Below are 21,001 nucleotides of genomic sequence, written 5' to 3'. Positions count from 1 at the left end.
TTTAAGGAAAATAGTCAGCTATACCAAACTGCCAAGAAATATTGTTCAGTTAAAACCTCTATATCTTACAAATGTTTTTTCTTCTTTCTGAAAAGATATACGAATACCTCAAGCCATTCAAAACAAAACAAAAGCAACCAAATTCGATGTCCATCTGGCAGAAATCATTTGCGTCCCTCCCGCACCAATACAAAGAACTGCAGCAAATGTGTGTTGAAAAGGACAATCACCCCACCTCCAGATCAAGAAAAGAAAGGAAAGATTAGAGTTGAGACTTATCACTGACAGAACAAAATAAGAATAATAAGGGTTCAGAGATGTTTCCATTTTGGCTGCCTTTCACAACTTTTGTGTAGTGCCAAACCACTGAAAAGATGATTGACTGTATATTTATTTACAACAGAACTAAATGGTGAGCAGGGCACATAGTACAGTATGTACCACTTCTAATAATCTGTACCTGCAGTTTGCCTGTTTGAAAAAGCTCTTCTGTCACCATTGTTTAGAAAGTCAGCATGTCAGGTTGAAAATGGGCTTAGAAACCTCCCATGTTCAAAGGGATCTGAGTACAAAAGGTGCTTTCAAACATGGAATTCTCCCCCAAAATGTGAGGTAGAACCCCCACCCCCATGCAGCATTTAGATCAGTTCTGAAACCCTATGTGACCCACAATTTAGCATATATGGATTATTTAACATTTCTATACTTTAAAATTACGACCTCATGAATCCACATTGGGGATTGAACCTGGAACCTTTTGCATGCAAAGCAATGCTCTACCACTGAGTTGCAGCCCTTCATAGATAGATAGATAGATAGATAGATAGATAGATAGATAGATAGATAGATAGATAGATAGATAGATAGATAGATAGATAGATAGATAGATAGATAGATAGATAGATAGATAGATAGATGAGTGAGTGAGAAGGGGCAAGGGCCATTCATTCTCCATAGCTGTTGCTTATTTGTCTGTACACTTTAGGTCAAAGCATCACAAACTCTGCTTTGCAGCCCAGTGGTGGTCCGCAACCTCCATTCAGATTCAACCGGTCTGCAGAAATGTTGCAGAACACTTGAGAATATCTGTATTTAATCCTGCACTTGACTTTTTTCCTGATGCTGCTGTTTTCACCAGGACCAGATTTTCAACCAGGATAACAACACTCAGGCATGTGGCTTGTGATTGTCTTAAAATAGTGCTGGTGCAGTCTACTAATTTCTCCCTAAAAAAATAAACAGGCTAAGGGGCCAAGGTACCTGGATTAAGTCCCATGATTGAACAGTGCTGGTTTTGATGATGCTAGCACTGAAGAAAAAATGTTATTAGAATTAGGGATGGGATCCATTGGCTGGTGCTGGTTCAGAAGTATTTCACTGACCTAACAGGCTGGTATCAATTTGAGTTTGTTCTTTGTCCAGTAGCTGTTGCTTTTACCAATCTGTTTTTTCTCTTGCAAAAAGTATTGATATTAATATTGATATATTTGAAGGAAATACTGATATTTTTAAAGGAAATATTGATATTTTTAAAAGAAATGTCAATAAAATTTCAAAAATACCATTCTTAATACCAGTATTTTAGTGGTGAACTTTTTTGTTTTTTTTAAAAAAATCCATTTTAAAAACTAGCTGCAGAAAATTGCTACACAAAAATCCGAACTGCAACGATAAAGAACAAGTGAATTAATGGAAAATTCGGCACCAAATCTGAATGGGGAGGAATTCTAGCACATCCCATATTAAAATATGAGTTATGTATGTGCTTTAATTTGTAGAACAAATAAAGTTTACTAAGCGGTCTGCTGAGGTCCCCAGCAATTTTCAAGCAGTCTGTGAAAAAAAGTTTGAGAATCACTGCCTTAGGTGGACAACATTCTCAGCCTGTTCTAAGCTCTGCCCCCAAACTAAAGAACCAAATCCCCCCCCCAAATAATAATCAAGAGCCGACACCCCTAGAGGTGGGCCTTAAATCTATTTCTAAGTAAATTTGTGTAAGATCTGGCTGCTCAATGTTCTTCCCAGTCGTCAATTCATCACTGACCGAGAACTGCTTTTCAGTACTGGTTTGTACAACAGAACTCTGTGTTTAATGAAATCCACAAGTTCCTTGCCCTGGAACCCTCCCCCCATATTAGCCAAATGCCTCTTGTAGTCATTGAAAAGCAATAGCTACAGCCTACAGGGGCCAAGCCCCTGTGCAATGGGTGGGGCAAAATATGCATATGTTAAACAGATGGTTAGTATGCAGAGTAAGCAGCTTTAGATTTTGAGAGGACCTGGACAGGCTGTCCTCAGTTCTCCCTTGGCATCAGCTGGTGCTCTCAGCACCCACCACTGCTTAGAATCATAGGATAGTAGAGTTGGGCGGGGCCATCAACTTCAAGCCCTGCTCAGTGCAGGAATCCAGCTTAAAGCATACTTGACCCTGGTGGTGCTACTGCAGCCTCCAGGCTCACCACCCTCTTAGCATGCTTGTGGGCTTAGCCAGTGGTGGCTGCCACTCTGTCACAAGCCACTGCCATTGGGAACCCATGAGCAAGCATGGAGCACAAGGGGAAAAGAAGCAGAGCAGCTGCCAGCTGCCCTCTTGTGTGCTCACTCATAGTCTTACCTGGTGGTGGTCCTCTAATGGACCAGGATCCATGAAGCCTATTATAGCACCGTGACTGTTAGATAAACCCTGAGCAAGCAGGTGGAAGATGCTGGGGCAGCTACTACTCTCCTTTGTTTGCACTCACAAGTGGGCTTACTTTATTTATTTGCAAAAAAGTTTTATATACCGCCGATATTAAGCAAAAGGTATCATGGCGGTGAACAGCATAAAATCAACAATAAAATTACATGCATGATACAAACAAACCTGGCCTGCTACCGTGGCTCTGCTGCCAGGTTAAGCCTACTTGCAAGGGCAAGAATGGGAGGATGGTGGTTGCACCACCAACACAACCATCACCAGGGGGCCCAGGTGAACAGCCCAGGTAAGGTGTCAGCCCTGCTGGGCCCAGGATGCTGGGTGTTGCTGTTGGTCCTGAGGCCCAGGGTTAGCCAAAAGGTGGGAAATTGGAAAACAATGGTGCCAGCAGAAAGAACCCAGCGTCAGAAAGAAATTACTGTAGCTATCTCAAGAAAGGAAAATAAAATTTACCGTAAGTAATATGAACTATTTAAAACCTGTTGCTTTCTGTTGCTGGGAATCCAGTCAAAAGAGGTAAGGGCATGTTTCATTGGCTCCTTTCAACACAGCTGCCAAGCCACTGAAACGAAGACCTCTGTAAACAGGGCTTGAATATACTTCAACACCTTTTGAAAGAGGTACCCTGGGCTCTAGGCAGGAGTGCGTTATAATGAAAGAGTCTGTTGTAACACTTTGACAAGTGGCTCACTAGTCTAAAGGGAACACAACTCATCATTTCAGAATATTTTTTAAATAACATAGTGGGAAATAACCTCCAGAAATCTGAACCTTTTATAACAGTAATAGCCAGACTTGGCAAACTGAAATATGCTGATTTCTATATATGTCTATGTATTGGGTACATCATAGTTGTTGGGTCCAACATAAAACTTGTGGGAGGTACAGAGGTGGTGGTGATGATTAGAGTTGTAACTAAAGATCCGTTCAGATGTTCCTCCATACCACAGGTGGGGATGGAAACATTTTTTTTTTCTGTCAAGGACTGTATTCCCTCAGGGGTAAAATCTGTTAGGGGTGCATGCCAGTGGTGGTGGTGGGGTTTGTGTGAAGCAAGTAGTGGGTGGCCTAGAATCAGAAATGGGCTAGAACGTTTCCTTTCTGATCTCTCTCTCTCTCTCTTATTCAAACAGTCATGGCTTTGCCAAAGAATCCTGGGAAGGGTACTTTGTGAAGGATGCTGAGAATTTTTAGAAGACCTCTATTCCCCCAGAGAGCTATAATCCCCAGACTGGTTTCACAGTTGGCCCCTCTTCCTAGAGAACTTTGGGAATTGTAGCTTTTTGAGAAGAACAGGGGTCTCCTGGCATCTGTAACAAAGTATAATTCCCAGGATTCTTTGGGGGGAGCCATGAGAGCTTAAAGTGAATAATAGAATGTATGATGTGAATGTAGCCTTTCTGATCCTTTCTCTCTCTGACACCCTCTTCTTTCTCTCTCAGACACCCCCTTGTCTCTCCCTCTCTACTGCTGAGAAAGGGACTGATCATTCTTGCCAGAGGTCTGAACTGATCACTTGCAGAGGACTCTCCCCTTTTTCCATTGCTACATCCATTTTGCCCCTCCCATGTCCGCCTGTAAGTGAAATGTCTGGAGAGATGAGTGGGACCAGCCTCACCCCTGGCATCCACACATTGAATGCAAAAGGTTCCCTATGTGTGTACAGCTGTGCATATGGACCTGTTCCAATGATTAGGAATCCGGGTTTCTGACTGTGAGGCGCAGTAAGCAGTCATCCCACATGTGGATAAAGTGGTTGGGACAAGTAGGTGCCATCCCACCCCCTGATCCACATATTTAAAAATGGCCCAGGAACACATGAAGGAGGCTCATTTCACACATGTTCAATATTTGGTAAAAGTTTAGAATTAAGACCTGGAACATTTCCAAAATTAGGAGGAAGACTTTTTTTTTTTTTACAAAATAATAATCAATGCAATAATATTAAGAGTTGCCATGCTCAATTCCATCCTGCTTATTTTTCCTTAAGATGCCTAAAACAAAGTTGGGAATTTGGAAGCGAAGGACTAAAAAAAAAGAAAATACAAATACAGTTCTCTCCCCTCTGCACATGCACAGAAATCTGAGCTAGGATCATTTCCATGAGTTTTTTTCTCCCCAAACATGTTTTCATTCTGGGGAAGATAAAATGGAGGAAACCCAACCCTCCAGCAGTGCTTGGTCAGCAGAAGTGTTTGAATGAAGCCTCTGCGAATAGTGCAGAGAGAGCCAGAAGAGAATCTGCAGAGACTGATCTGGGTAGATGATGGAAAGAGGGAGCAGGACCTACAAAGGACACAAAATAACTGGGACTGAAGGTCTGAAGTGGGGCTTGACAAAACAACCCTGGAACATAGGAGGCTATTTTATACCGAGTTGGTCCATCTAGCTCAGCAGCTGCTGGCAACGGCTCTCCAGGGATCCAGGCAGGAGTCTCTCCCAGCCCTACTTGGAGGTGCCAAGGACTGGACTTGGGACCTTCTGAACGCAAAGCAGATGCTCTTACCACTGAGCTATGGCCCCTATGCAATATGAGTGGCTGCATCACACATATACAGCACAATGAATCAGTAGAGCATCTTATCCTTGTATTTATTTGCTTTGCCTTCTGCTTTAAGGAAACACAGACATGAAACCCCTGAGCTGGATTACAAATGTGAACTAAAGTACAACTTTGTCCACATGGAACAGTCTAAATTCCCTGCCCCACTTCTGCCCAGGGGGAGGAGCCTGTGGCCCTCCAGATGTTCTCGGACTACAACTCCCGTCATCCTTGACCAGCTGGCAATATCTGTGTGGGAATCTGATTGGGTTGTTTCCAACAAAGATCTATTGAGAGTGGACCTAAATTAGCCTTCAGTGGATCTACCTTAAGTATGACTAACACTGACTGGACACAACCTACTAGCTCTGCTGATGTGGTTCTTTCATCTATTCATTGCCAGTGTGACGGGGGACCACCACAAGAAAGGAGCCTTCAAGCCACTATGGTAACTTTATTTTTTGTTTGTTTATTATTAAATTTATATCATGCCCTTTCCAGTAGTGTAGTGGCAAACTCAGAAGTGCAGGGTCCCTTCCTGATAGTCACAGACACATCCCCTTTCTTTCCCCCTTTTTTGCTGCTGGTTGAGAATAAGATCCTTCTTAAAGCCTTCTCCCACAACAACAGATGTCCTAGGAAACAATAAGCATGAAAAGTGAAAGGGTTAAGCACTGAAAAGAGTCTTAGTGGCTCTCACACACCCTTTTCATGCCAAATGGCTTGTAGGATGCTAGAGACATAGGGACCCTGCTCCCAAAAAAGTAAAGGGTCTAAGACCCCCCTGAGATCCTGGACAACTACACCTCTGGCTCTTCCTCCCAAAAGGAGCCCAAGGCAGCAGCAAAATTAATCAACTAATCAACTCAACCGATTATGTAAGTATTCTTTATCTGTTTAAATAATCTGTTGAAGACAGTAGATTGTATTCAACAAAGTTTGATTCAGAGTAGATCCATTTAAATTAATGAACCCAAGTTAGGCATGTCTGTTAACTTGAATAGGTCTACTTTGAGCAGGACTAGCATTTTAGACCATCAAATACAGTCTTTTTAAATTGGGCTTGCAACTTCTTAGTTATTTGTTTAAAAAGGTTCTTAACCATCCAGCATCAAAAGATTCCAGAAATGTGAACAAAACAAACAAACAAACAAACAAACAAACAACTAGGGTGGCCATGTGTCCTACTTTACAGAGGACAACCCTCTATTTGAAGATCTCCTCTCTCTGAGGGGTGTCCACTCCAAGTCAGGTTTAAAGACGTGATTCCGAAGAAGGGAGAGCAGCCAACAGCACCTGGTCAGCAAACTGAGTATGCACGCAAGTCACTCTGTGTCTTCCCCACTATAGTGAGATGGATTGTATTTCTATTTATATTATAGTAATTTTGAAATTTGCATTTATATATATAAATAACCCTATGCAAATTTTACGCAAATCCATGCCCTCTTTTTTTGGTGATGCGAATCATCTTTTCTGGCAATGCATAACTGGCCACTCTATACAAAGCATATAAAAACAATTTAAAAACCAATAAATAAACAAAACACATTGCAATTAAAAACCTGAAAGCCGGTCCGGATTTTTTAACAAACAAAGTTCTGCTTTGATTTGCCTCCAACAGCAAGAGTGACATCTTCTGAAAGGGATTTTTACAGAGTTTTCATCAACAATGGAATTAGACGCCAGGGCTGGCCTTACCATCAGGTAGAGCAGGGGTGGGGAATCTTTTTCAGACTGAGGGCTATTTTTCCTTCACACTCATGGGAGTCATGAAAGGGCAACACATTGCTAGTTATTTAATTTGTGGGTTTTTTGTATTTTTCCTGCCAGGGATGGGAAGAGGCACTTGTGGGATTATCTGTGCCAAAATAATTTGGCCAGCTGTGGGTACTTTGCATCTTGACTGGCAGGCACCAAAATGTCTTGGGCCAGCTCTAGAAGGAAATTCAAATGCTTGCATATTCCAGCTCTTACACCAGGTTTGGGGAAACTTTGGCCCTCTAGATGTTGCTGAACTGCAATTCCCATCAGCTGTAGCAACCATGGGCACATCTGGAAGGCCAAAGGTTCCACACACCTGCCTTACACAAATAAAAACACACTCAAACTAGAACACCTCTAATAATCCGCCCACATCGTAGACAAATACAGCTTTTGATCAGCAAATGAAGTTTGTCAACCCTAACAATAAGTATGGGCCAAGGAGCACCAATAAAAGCTGTGGCCTGCCAAAGCCTGAGGTTTGTTTTGACCGCCAGTTCAGTAAGGTAGAAATGGATCCACCAGTTAGGGACAGAACAGGAAGAAAGCCAAACCTACGTGAGAGAAATGTGTATTATTTCCTATCTAACTCTGCAGGGTTTACAAATACATAGCCAAGCATATAGTGCTATTCTTGTACATTTGTTGGTAACTGGTATTTTATTTTATTTTTTTAACTTTTAAACTTTTTTTGTATTTTACCTTTTTTGTGCAAGGTTGAGCGGCTTTGGAACCAAAAAGCTGCATAAAAACAAACTTTAATGTAACGTAACAAATACAACTGATTCTACCAACTCGTTGGGAGAGCTTCCACTAGCTGAGTTTATGAAGATGTCCTACTAAAATGTAGGCATTAAAATAGTTCAGGAAAACACAATAAAAGCAGTGTTGTTGTTGGCCATGCATTAATATAGCACAAAAGGTATGAAATCCATCGCATACCATCCATGGGTTGCCAGCCAGATGCATAGCTTTCTACTAGCTAACAGACTTCTGTCTAGCATAAATATGGCCATTTATCAACAGGCAACTTTCCCACAATGAGCATGTAGACCAGGTGTGGGGAACCTATGGCCCTCCAGATGTTGCTGAACTACAACTCCCATTAGCTCCAGCAAGAATGGCCGATGGCCAGGGGTGATGGGAGTTGTAGTTCAGCAACATCTGGAGGGCCACAGGTTCTACACACCTGATGTAGAGCAGCCTCATCCAACTGGTGCCCTCCTGAAGTTTTGGACTACAACCCCCATGAGCCATGCTGGCTGAGGCTGATGTAAGCTGTAGTCCAAAACATCTGGAGGAAACCAGGTTGGGGGGGAGGCTGATGAAGGCACTTGCTAAGCTAGCCCCCTGAAATATGCACTGTGGAAAAATTAACTCCACAGATTTCTTGGATTTTGGATGGGGTACAGACACGTGGCAAAAGTCTTCTCATCATCTGGCTGGAAGTTATTGATGAGTGCTGTTTGAACCAACAAACATGCAGATGGTAATAAGTCACCAGTAGTAGAGGGCTTATCTATTTCACCCACTATCTGGACCAGAGACTCATTTACCTATTGGCCAGTGATAAGGCATCACATGATAATGACATGTGAACATGCTGAGCTGGAGGTGAAGTAGTATTTTTCTGCCATGTTCCCCATTCTTTAAGCTACGGTGTGAATTTATGGTTTTTGAAAAATATTCAATTTGGTGTTTGCCCAAAATGGAGCGGAGCTAGGTATGGAAGGATCTGTTCACTTTGGTTTTCTTCGGTTCTCATTTTTCCAACCTAAATTTCAGTTCTCCACATTTCTGCAGCAGTTTAGGACTTTTTCACACACACACACACACACACACACACACACACACACACACACACACACACACACACACACAAACAAAAATCCTCATGAAAATTCATCAGCATTTTAGTGTGAATTTATCCTTAAAAAACCCACATTTTCTTATGCAGTTTTCACTAAAGTACACATTTTTGCAAGCAATTTCCCCTAATATAATGCAGTTTGTTATTTTTCATTAATGTATTGATTTTTTATGCCCCAACATATGCATTTTGGTAAACATTATTTGGTTGGAGAACTGCTTTGCAAAATTTGGATGTGCGAATTTTGAAGAATCGCTGTGATTTGGTTCTCATGTTTTGGAAAGTATGAATTGGATTCTCCTTGAAATGCAACCTGAATCAAATTTCTCCCCCACTCTAAAGTGGGGCCCACCCTAAAGTTCCAGAGACTTGCTTTGCTTCTCTTACTTAATTCAGGAAGAATAAGGTGATGGCTTAAAAAAAGGGGGGGGAGCAAAGCTTTGACCATCTTGTTAAATGTTTACAATCTGGCCTCGTGATCCCTCCTTGAACGAGGTTTACATTAACAACTGAAACAAAAGGACAAAAATATTTTAGCTGCTAATTTTGGTGAGCATCTTATTAATTGCTTGCTTGACATGAGTGGTGGAACTCCGTCTCCTGGTCTTGCCTTGGACCATCTTCCGGCGTCGCACTTCCCGGCAAAGCTCATAAAAAGCCTCCATGATGTTGCCTTCCCCTGTACAGGCAGAGCATTCATAAAATGCACAAGCTAGATCTGTGGCCAGCTTTTCCCCTTCTTCAGTGCTGACCTGCCTTGAGTGGTCCAGGTCTGCTTTGTTTCCAACTAGGATCAAGGTAACATTCTTGGGTTTTTTAACTTCATCCAGCAAGTTCTTCAGTGGCAGGACTTCTTCAAAGCTCCCTCTGTCAGTGATGTCATAGACCAGCACAAAGCCCTCGCCCCATCGTACATGACCTTCCTTCTGAATGGCATCCTCCTGTTTAAAAAGAAAAATGCAGGGGGAAAATGGTTGTAAAAAGACAGAAATAGATATCAAGGAGATGTCAGTATTTCGGTCTGGAGACGATTTTGCACTCTGACTTAGTACAGCAGTGCTTGTTTGTGTATGATCCATAAAAGTGTCACTTCTCCAAGGCCATGCATTAAAAGCACAAGCACTAACACAATAGTAGCAGCAGCAGCAACAGAAAGCAATATTTTTCTGTATTCTTGTGTGACAAGTAGCTTTATGGTGCCTTCCAAAGTGAACCATAAGATACTACTGCTAGCTTTGTTCACCAGGCTGATATGCCATGAGAACAGACTCTTGAAAGAACACAGAGGATGCAAACCATTAGCAAAGGTTGGTTACCCTCATTGATAGTTTCTTGATTTTATGGAATGTGTGTGTGGTTTGAGGGTTTTTTGTTGCAAACCACAGAGATTTTTAAAAATATTAAGCAATGTGTAATGAGATTAAATAAATAGTACACAAACTTACCCTTATTGGATTGAGAGGCGCAAGAACTCCAGATGTTAATGCCTAACTTTGCATCGAATCTATTTGCCAGCTGCTGCCGACATAAGCACATGTCTCTCTTTAGTCATTAATTAGCCCTGGTGGCAACAAAAGCCTCTTTCTGATGGGCAGTGCCCTACCAAAAACATAACCAATGCTCATTTCCATCTCTTAGGATCCTCTACCAGCTACCCTCCACTCCTGCTCCCTCAGACAAATATAGTGTGGCAGGAAACTATTTCAGGTGGCTTTGGGTTCCACCTTTTGCCTTTTAGCATCTGTGCTGGCTAGGATGGATTTTTTCCCCTTATTTGTACATGAATTTAACAACACCCCGATTTTCTTATTTGAACATAATTCATACTCTAGCGTAAGGATGTTGCTAGACTCAAATGCAGCCCTAGCCAGCATGGCCAATGGTTAGGGCAGTGCTGGCTGGTGGCTCCATATCAGTGGAGCAGTGGAATCTGCTCCTGAATTGAAGCACCATGTGCAGCTCCTTGAAAGTTCAGACTAAAACCCAGAGTGGATTCCTCTGCCCCACTGACATGGATTCCTCCAGTCATCACAGCATTAAGGATGATCAGTCCAATTTTGTAGTCCAGTATTGTAGCTGTAGTCTAATATTTGAAGGGCCACAGGCTCTCCAGCCCTGCTGTAGCCCATGAAACATTAGACCATAAGAAAACTTAAAGCTGCCAGGAGATCCGTAATCAAGATATTCCACAGATTCTTTTTTTTTTTCATTTGAAGCAGCGAGGAGGCGATTGAAATGGATAGGGGAGCAGAGCTGGGGGAAGGGGCATTTAATCCTTTCCCCTGTAGTATTTTCCTCAAGGAACACAGTACAAAAGTAGTTTTTCTCGGCTGTTCTTTCCCTTCCCTTTGCTTCCTTGAAATGGAGGGGTTTGTGAGACATAAAGGTGAATGAGAAGAGTACATGCATAGGGATGCTAAAGGGGTGACTATCCATCCGGTGAGCTTGCATACAGTGCTCCTCCAGACGTCCTTTTTATTGCACAATCATGCCGATTTGCGCTCATGATGCTCTTGGGGCAGTCAGACACAGTCCTGCGTTCAACACAGTTTGTGCTTGCCAAATTTAGGGGTGGCCACACTGGCTTCATTTCCAATCAGCCTGTACCTTCCTGATGAAATCCTGTAACTTCTTATACTACAAATGCTCTGGTTTATTTTTGTTTCACTTTTGTTGCACTATTGCCCCTCCAGACAGCAATAACGTGATAGTCTTGGGGCAGCATCACAGAACAAACTAAAGTGGAATAACTCCACCACTGATGCACTATTATTGTGTCAAGGGCCACATTCACACCATGCATTTAATCCACTATTATTCTGCCTTAAACAGTCATGGCTTCCCCCAAAGAATCCTGGGAAGAGTCATTTGTGAAGGGTGCTGCTGAGAGTTGTTAGGAGAGCCCTATTCCCCTCACAGAGCCACAATTCCCAGAGTAATTTAACAACAAATACCTCTTCCCAGGGAACTCTGGGAATTGTAGCTCTGTGGGGGGAACAGAGGACTCCTAACAACTCTCAGCAGCACCCTTCGCAAACTACCCTTCCCAGGATTCTCTGGGGGAAGCCATGACTGTTTAAAGAGGAATAATAGTGGAATAAATATATGGTGTGAATTTGGTCAAGGACATGTCACAAAATCCACCCCCAATAAAACACCAGTCTGGAGGGGCCCTAAGAAGATTGTTGCCTGCATTTAGCTGATTATTCTTGATTTGGACTATTGTATGTTCGTATCGTTATTGTGGGCTGCCCCGGAAAAGTTTTGTTTTTTTGGAAGGGCAGGGTATAAATATCTAAATAAATCAAGATAATTAGTCCCCACATAGCTGTAGTTTTCCTCACAAGAAAAATAATATGGTAAGCACATGGTGCCTGTATATTTTTTCCATATAGAGGAACAGCAGCTTTGGAGGACTGCTTCTAGCATCCAGTCTGAGGCTCCCGATGCAGAGCTGGCACTATCACTAGGCAGAGTGAGGAGGCACCTGAGGCTGCACATGCTGAGGGGAAGCTGTGTATGCCATGTCCCGCGCCCCTTAAGCTAACCTGCTGCACTCAGGTGCAGCTGAGGATGTTGTCCCTTTGCTGGTATAGAAGGGACATTTAACTACCAGCCTTTCTTTTGTACATGGAATGCGCAGGAGGCACCATCTCGTTCTTTGCCTGAGGCAGCAAAATGTCATGGGTTAACCATGCACCTATGCCTTCCTTGGACTTTGGGGAAAAAATCCTGTGGGTGACCTGATCTCATATCTTCCAGTCTCTCGTCTGGATTGGCCCTAAGAGAACAGAGGCTGGTCCATTAGGGTGAGTGGGGCACTGCCCTACCAACTGCAGTCTGCCCTTGGCCAGCCCCCACCTCCCTGCCTCTTTGCTTGCAACCGGTCAGGTGTTGGGTCTGCCTGACATTGGCTCTGGCTCCACCTAGTGCTGCCCCCCCTGCCTTCCACCCCACCAGTCCCAAATGGGCTTCAGATACCACTGCCCTAAGAGCTTGGAGCACACTGACTTTGTGATGGTCTCTCCCTTGACAGGAAGTTGTCAACATTTGCCCTTCTTCTTGTGTTTCCTTGACTCAAGAGACCTGCTTGCCTCTCCTGCTTCTGAGAGAAAAGCAAGAAAATCACAGGCAAGAAAAATAAGACGTCAACTCCTTATCCATTCTGCCCATTTGGCCCATTGATCAGTCTCCTTTTGGTTCTTGAATGGTTTTAATTTCTAATATTTCGCTTAAAAATGCCCGAGAACCTTCCCCTGAGGTTAATTGCAGTTCTCTGGCACCAGCGTTTTGTTGTTGGAGCACCGGAGTTCTGACTCACCTGCCCAGCCGTGTCTAGGATTTCCATGGAAACGACTTCATCATCAATGGTGGCTTGGTGACGGTAAGTGGACTCTTAAAAGAACCATGAGAGAGAGAGAAAAAATGTAAAACTCAAAAAGCAAATTGTGTGTGTGTGCATGTGCATGCATGCACACACAACACATCTCTATATATCTCGTTCATTAGGATTCAGGTACTCTTCCCCACTCTCTGTTCCAACAGATGTGTTTTATGATCCCAGCCAGTGTGAACCCATGTGGTGTAGTGGTTAGAGTGTTGGACTAGCACCTGGGAGACCAAAGTTCAAATCCCCACTCAGCCATGAAGCTTACTGGGTGACCTTGGGCCAGTCGCCATCTCTCGGCCTAACCTACCTTGCAGGGTTGTTGTGAGGATAACATGATGAGGGGGAGAACTATGTGTGCCATTTTTCTTCTTGGAGGAAAGGGGGTAACAAAATGTATAGCAACATCTCTGAGCAGTAGTCATGATTAAATGCACCGGGATCAGCTGGAAAACCAGATGTACATGCCATGCAGGTGCTGAACACAGACCCAGGCTCTGTACCTGAACTGGAGACTGTTACTAGGATCTCCTTGAGCCACAGACCCCCAAACTGGGGTTCCGTAAAATAGCACTCCTTGAGCCAGATTCCCCTGACAAACCAGCCTCCTTTATACCAGGCCTCACACTGCTCCCAATGTCTGCTCACTAACACAGGCAATGCACAAAGTGGTGCATAGAGTGCCAGGTTCCAAGCCAGAGGAATACCCCTTTAAGAGTCTCCAGTCCTCAGAAATGGGGTGGAGCTTAGTAGGGGTAAGCTGGCCCGCGAGGGATGAAAGCTCACAGTTGAGCGCCAGACCTTTCCCCTATTTCAGGCATTCAGTTCACCCATGTCAGTAGAATTCCATGAAAGGAGAGTGGGGGACGAGCATGCTCGCTCTTTCCTCTTTGCCTCTCCATGAATTGGAGGGTTGAATGTTCACATGGTCCAGCCTTCTTGATTGGTGGGTCCCCACACTATTTAGAACCCTGTTCACCTGGGGAGGCTCCACCAGTAGTGAAGACTTCCCACTCAGAAGTTTGCCTTCCCAAGATGTGAAAGGCGATAAAGCCAGCCAGAGGTGCATGATGGAAGGGGCAGGGCCAAAGGGCTTGAGGCTTGCATGAGGCTTGAGTATCTGAACAGGGTTCTTATTGGGGCAACTTATCTGCTTGGGGCTGTCCAAAGTCCTGCAACAGCTCTACATGCTTGTGATCAGGACAGAACACTGTGGCTGATTGTTATTACCACTTGCATGTGTCAGTTGCATCCCATGGGGAACATAGCAACTCTTGGGGGAGCGATTCAGATTGGGAAAATGGTGCAAAGGGAAATGATCAACCTCCACTTCCCTAAGTGCCATTCCCTCCATGCTTACTCTGGCAGCTGTGGCTGCATTTACTCTTTTGAAAAACAACAACACAGGTCCAGTTACAGATCTCCTGCCATCTTGTCTAGTTGTTCCCTCATATAACAACTGATTGCAGCAATAGCTTTGACTCTTGACTATGGAAAGAAATCCCGAAGGCCCACAACTATTGCCTTCCCTTTCGCCATCCTCTTCCCTTTGCGGGATTGTAATCATGTGAGGGGTGCACGACTGAATAGAGCTACAGTCTCCAGGAAATCTTGTGAATACCTAGACCACTGTCTAAAAGTGAGTAGGCTGCATGCTTTCCTTCCACATTTTCCTCCCATTTCATTCTCCTTAGAATCATAGAAGAGTTGGAAGGGACCTTTAAGGCCATCGAGTCCAACCCCCTGCTCAATGCAGGAATCTGACTTAAAGGATAACGACCAGTGGCTGTCCTGCTGCCTCTTGAAGGCCTTCAGTGTTGGAAAGCCCACCACCTCCCTAGGTCATTGGTTCCATAGTCATACTGCTCTAACACTTAGGAAGTTCTTCTTGATGTTCAGTTGAAATCTAGCTTCCTGTAACTTGAGCCCATTATTCCATGTCCTGCACTCTGGGATGATTGAGAAGAGATCCTGGCCCTCCACTTGAAGAGTGTGATCATATCTCTCCTCACTCTTCTCCTCTCAAGGCTCAAGAACATGCCCAGTTCTTTCAGTCTCTCCTCACAGGGCATTGTTTCCACTCCCCTGATCATCCTTGTTGCCCTCCTCTGAACCTGTTCCAGTTTGTCTGCATCCTTCTTAAACGGTGGTGTCCAGAACTGGATGCAGTACTCAAGATGAGGCCTCACCAGTGCTGAATAGAGAGGAACTAGTACTTTATGTGATTTGGAAACTATATTTCTGTTAATGCAGCCTAAAATAGCATTTGCCTTTTTTGCAGCCACATCACACTGTTGGCTCGTATTCAGCTTGTGAACAACAACAATTCCAAGATCCTTCTCATATGTAGATCCTTCCCCCTACAATTCCTAGAGGGATCCCTTCTTCTTGTTATTTATCCAATGCCAATTGTGCATGTGGTGCTTCACAGCAATAGCAAAGACACAGATCCCTGCTCCAGTGACCTTACAAATGCTGTACACCCTTCAGTGCGAGGGCATCTTTGGTCACCCTTGAAGTTTGAATTGGAGGTTTTGCCGGAATTGGCACAATGTGGGGAAGTTCTCCAGTGCAAGTCCCTTTGAGTGCACGGGTGCCTTACCATGCTTCCATGCAGCTCCCATTCATTTCAGAACGGGCTCATGCAGGGAAACTTCTTTGTGGATCATTGCTCAGGGATTCTAAGAAAACCCCATCTTGATTCAAAAAGGCATCCAAACATACGACAGAAACCTGCTCCTTGATCTCAGGAACCCACATGCAAAATTTGATTAAGAGGTGTCCAAATGCAAAGCGAACAGGCAAAAAACTTTCCAAATTATACAGTAGATTACAACTGCAGAAAAGGCAATGTGGTGTAATGGTTTGAGTGCCAGTCACAATTTCTCCACTTAACCTACCTCACAGCAGTGTTGTGAGGATAAAAGTGAAGGAGTAAGAGGAGTGTACATAGCACTGAGCAACTTATAGGAAGCATATAATTAATTCATCATAATAAAATGTGATGTAATAAATTTGACAGGCTTCTGGCATGATTTTGGATCTTTCTCCACGGTCATTAATCTGATGTCTGATTTGTTATTTGGCTCTCTCTTCTATCACGTTCTGTTCTCTGACTGGCTTAAAAGCCAAGAGTTTGAAATATGTAAAACTCACACTTTAAATATTTAGAGCCATGCTTGAAATATTAAGTTTAGTTTTATTTAAAAAAAAACCCCACAATGTGGGCTATAGAATATTGGCAGAGCCATAAATCTTTCCTTCCTCCCATCCAAATTAACTTACTTCTAAATTGCTCATTACACAGGGTTCTTATAAAGGCGATGCAGTGAGAAGAAAAAGGGAATGCAGATTGAAAAATCTCCCCTGGGTGGATTTGTGCCAAAGAGTTAATGAGTGTGCTAGAGAACAAGCAATTAAAAACCTACACATGCAGATTCCCTGGTGTCACGCTGAACCCTTACATCCACCACACCAGCCCCTACGACAGGGATGGGGAACCTCAAGCCTGGAGGCCAAATGTGGCCATCCTGGCCTCTCTAACTGGCCCTCGGGACTCTCAGCAGGCCACACACCCTCCCAAGCCACGTTCCTCATCAGCCCTGCTTTGCAACCTCCTCCAATGTCTTAGCTGGCTGGAATGTGTCCATGAACCCTGATCATGATGCTTGCTTGCCTGGATGGGGGATAGAGAGGGGTGTGTGTGAGTGTGTAGAAGCTAACCTGCTGTTATAACAAAGGTAGAATTCACCTGTTTTGCTCTGCCTACTTTTGCCTCTGGCCCTGCTCACCGTAGGCATGTGGCCCCCAGCAGGTTGGCAGGTTGCCTAGAGGTGAAAATGTGCCTTCGGGGTGGAAAAGGTTCCCCATCCCTGCCCAACACATCCATGGGAAATTCTCCTGTCTAGGCTGCCTCTAGGTTGTGGGCCCTTGCTTCTACCAGATACCTTCTGGTGGAGCTTAGAGAGAGAGAGAGAATGGGTGGCAGAGAGAGAAAAAGCAGGTGGCAGGGGGAGAGAGAGAGAGAAGTGGCGGCTCTGTCCAGTTGGGACTGTGTCTTGGTTGACTTTTCCTGTAGGTCACTGACCATCCATATTAAAAAAATAAGAAGGTTCCACACCTCTGTTTTAAACCATACATTTTTTATACCATCTGGTGGAAATTTTGGGCAAAACAGAAGAGCAGGACACTTACCCCCCCTCCCAAATTCCCTTCCTATATTTACAACTGCTTCAGGCATACCCCTGGCTCTCACTGCCTTGCATTATTCAGTTCCACATGGCATTTGGTGACACAGTATATATGGAAAAACCTATCAGGGAAGCCAGACTTTATTTCTGCTGCAAGGAAGAGTCTCTCTCAAGGCAGATATGGAAGAAAAACACAATCCATCAGCACCCCTCAAAGTTTGCTACAAGCTTCTTTGCGTGGTTCAGATCTCTCCTTCTGAGTCCGTTACACATTGGAGAAGCTGGCGCTTAGCACTTGAATTCTTATGGAGCCCTAGGCAATGCCCATCTGCTTTCACGCTGACACATAAGAAAAATCCCAGGGAAGGTTTCAGAGCAGATTTCCGCAATATATACTCTGCCAAATTCCGTACGACAATGGAGAGAAGGGCAGGGGGTTGGCAACAGAAGGGATATTAAATTTGCATGGTCAAGTTACTTAAAAGTTCTTCCCCTCCCCCTTTTGGCAACTGGAAATAATATCGGGGGAGGCAGGTACCTGTCAAGGTAGCTGTGAAAATGATATACTTTATGATGTTATTTAGCTTTGAAAATCTGGATTAAAAACAACTCTCAAAACAATACATACCATTATTTAAACGGGACATTCTACCTTCAGAATACCATGCCACCTTCCTCTATGGAGGACAGCAGTGCTATCCCCAATCCACTACACCTCCCCCCAGAAAACAGCGCTAACAATTTTTGATGAGTTCTACTTGTATAAGTAGCTGCTTCCAGACTGGCAGTTATGTTGCAACCAGGATTTAATCACATACCGGCAAATTCAGGTTGTGCACTTACAGCTGATTAAGCACACTTGCACAGCAAACGTGCTTGAAAAATAAAACAAAAACACCTTATGGACTTTTAGTGGTAGGGAAAATGATAAGCAAATGCACTGGAAAGTGTGTGATGGTGCTTGATGCAGTGTCACATAACCTCCCCTCAAACAAATCAGAATGAATGCTCAGTAAACTGCAGACACCACATAACCTCACAAACTCCAGGCAAACAAATCCGGATGAATGCTGAATTGGTTTAAGAGAATATCTGATATAGTTAGCTTAGTGAAACTTACATATTAGTGAAAGAAAAAAATGGTCAATTAAATAAATTCATACAAAATTCGTCAATATTCATACCGGCATGGAACCCATGCTATATATATGCGCATATGCAGGGGAAGAGCTGTAGCGCTGGGGGACTGCTAGAGCATTTGGGTGCTTGCTTGCTTGCCTGGGTTGCTGTCTCTTGAGACTGCTGAGGTCCCTGAGAAGAGCTGTCAGGACCGGGACCCTGAATCCAGAGAGAGACTGCATTCAATCTTGCGACCCCTTGCATCAGTTCCTGGCTGGGTCAGGGGGCATAAAAGCCTGCCAGCCCTTAGTGATGGGTCTGCTGCCACCGGGGTCACTACCACAGGGGTGACACCAAAGAGGGTTGTCCTTGGGCAGCCCGTTCGGGAGTCCCGAGGGCGCTATTCCCTTCTATTTTTTTAAAACCAATCTAGGGGAGATAGGTAGTGGGGAGGGTGTAAGATGTATATGTAGTTCCTGCGCAGGGTGAGATCCTGTGCAGTGAACTGAATGAAAGGAGAAAGTTGCCAGATGCCTTCAGAGTGACAGTATGCAACTGGCAGAAGGCTGGCCCTCCTTGGGTGCGAGACGTGGGAGTAGATGTGCCCCATGTGAAAGATATTGAGTGGGTCTGATTGTTCCCAATTCTCTCAGAGGAACACTGGGATAACTGGTTCTGGTAGGTTTTATTGGTGGGCTCTTGTTGTGTCCATATCATGTGTTTAGGAGGAGTCATGGGTGATGCCACCCCAGTTGCAGTGATCATGGGTAGAGGGCAGAGCTTGGAAAAGTTACTGTTTTGAACTACAACTCCTATCAGTCTAATCCAGTGGCCATGCTGGCTGGGGCTGATGGGAGTTGTAGTTCAAAAAAGTAACTTTTCCAAGCTCTGGTAGAGGGAGGTATAGCCATGGGGAGGTGATGTGCTACCACAGAAGAGGAGGGGCAAGGCTATCTACGCCTTGTTCCTCACTCCCACTACCTCCCATGGATAGGTTGCTCATCTGCTGTACCCACTGGCCTGTGTGTGCTGTTGTTTAACGCCAGATTGGTACACATGATCATGGATGAGGGTGCCGATTTGTGTGTTACCAAGACCTGGGTGGGTGAGTTGTGATGAAGTCATCTGACCCAGCTTTGCCGACCTGGATACTTGGTGCAACACCAGCACAGACTGTAGGGACAGAGGGGGGGGAGGGGTTTCTGTAGTCCATAGAACTTCCATCTCCATTACCAGGAAACCACTCTGTCTTGTAGGGCCTGCACCTGGTGTCGGGCCAAGGAGACATTAAACTAGAGTTGCTGCTAGTGTACCACTCGCCCTGCTCTGACTGAAGTGGCAGAGGCTGTCTTGGCTGTGGTATTGGAGGAGCTCAGATTGATAGTCCTGGGTGATTTCAATGTCCATGCTGAGGCTGCCTCTAGCGTTCTGGCTCGGGACTTCATGGCCTCCATGACGACCATGGGTCTGTCTCAAGTTGTCACCAGTCCGACACACAGGGGAGGGCACATTCTCAACTTGGTTTTATTTATTTATTGTATTTATATACCGCCCCATAGCCGAAGCTCTCTGGGCGGTTTACAGTAACTAAAAACATTAAAAACAAATATACAAATTTAAAAAACATCTTTTTAAAACAATTTAAAACACAATTAATTTTTTTTAAAACAATTTAAAAACACATGCTAAAATGCCTGGTTTTTGCTCCAGATGGAGGATATGTTGTTCTGGAAATAGGGAGGAGGTGTCACCCATTGTGATGGTCAGACCACTTCCTGGTGAAGTTTAGACTTACAGTTCAAATCCTCCTTTGTAGGGGTGGTGGACAGATCAAGATGGTCCATCCCCTGGAGACTAATGGAATCCACTAGATTCCTATATGCCCTTGGGGGAGTTCCCAGTAGATAGAGCAGGTGACCCTGTTGAAGCCCTTGTCATGCTGTGGAACAACGAGATGTGTCGGGCCGTTAACATGGTTGGCCCTGAGAGCCCTCTCCAGCATTGTGGAGCCTGGTTTGCACCTTAGTACATCAGTGAACTAAGGGCAATGAAACAAGCAGGACGATGGCTAGAGTGCAAGTGGTGAAAGACGTTTTGCGAGGCTGATCGGGCACAAGTAAAACATCATAACTGTGCCTACTGTGTGGCGGTGAGGGCAGCGAAGAAGGACCACTTCTTTGCCTCCATCACATCCTCAAGCAGCCATCCAGTGGAGTTTTTTTTCGTATTCTCAGGAGTCTGTTAACATCAACTACAGGAAATGGAGTTTTAGACCCTTTGAAGGCCCACTGTTTGCAAGGTAGTTTGAGGGTAAAGTTGCTCGCCTCCGTAGCAATCTTGATGCCCCATCCACATCTACTGTAATTTCTAATGAGGTGTCCAGGGCAATATCTGCTGCAGCTGGTGTAAAATGTGGTGGTGCAACTGCTCACTG

At 44.3% G+C, this 21,001-nt stretch overlaps 1 protein-coding gene across 2 annotated transcripts in view; it reads right to left on the bottom strand.

Moving 5' to 3' along the window:
* Positions 1–8,817: 8,817 nt before the first annotated feature.
* The window catches only part of RERG (RAS like estrogen regulated growth inhibitor), a 153,910-nt gene continuing 141,726 nt past the window's right edge, over positions 8,818–21,001 (bottom strand). For both annotated transcript variants that reach the window (XM_061638512.1, XM_061638513.1), the window contains exons 4-5: positions 13,193–13,266; positions 8,818–9,812 (exon numbers count right to left, since the gene is read on the bottom strand). In XM_061638512.1, coding sequence (XP_061494496.1) covers positions 9,405–9,812; positions 13,193–13,266 — 482 coding nt within the window. In that variant the 3' untranslated portion in view covers positions 8,818–9,404. The remainder of the gene's footprint in view (positions 9,813–13,192; positions 13,267–21,001) is intronic.

This window comes from Rhineura floridana, chromosome 8, assembly GCF_030035675.1.
Source record: "Rhineura floridana isolate rRhiFlo1 chromosome 8, rRhiFlo1.hap2, whole genome shotgun sequence".
NCBI lineage: Eukaryota > Metazoa > Chordata > Lepidosauria > Squamata > Rhineuridae > Rhineura > Rhineura floridana.
This window is presented reverse-complemented; position numbering and strand designations above follow the sequence as displayed.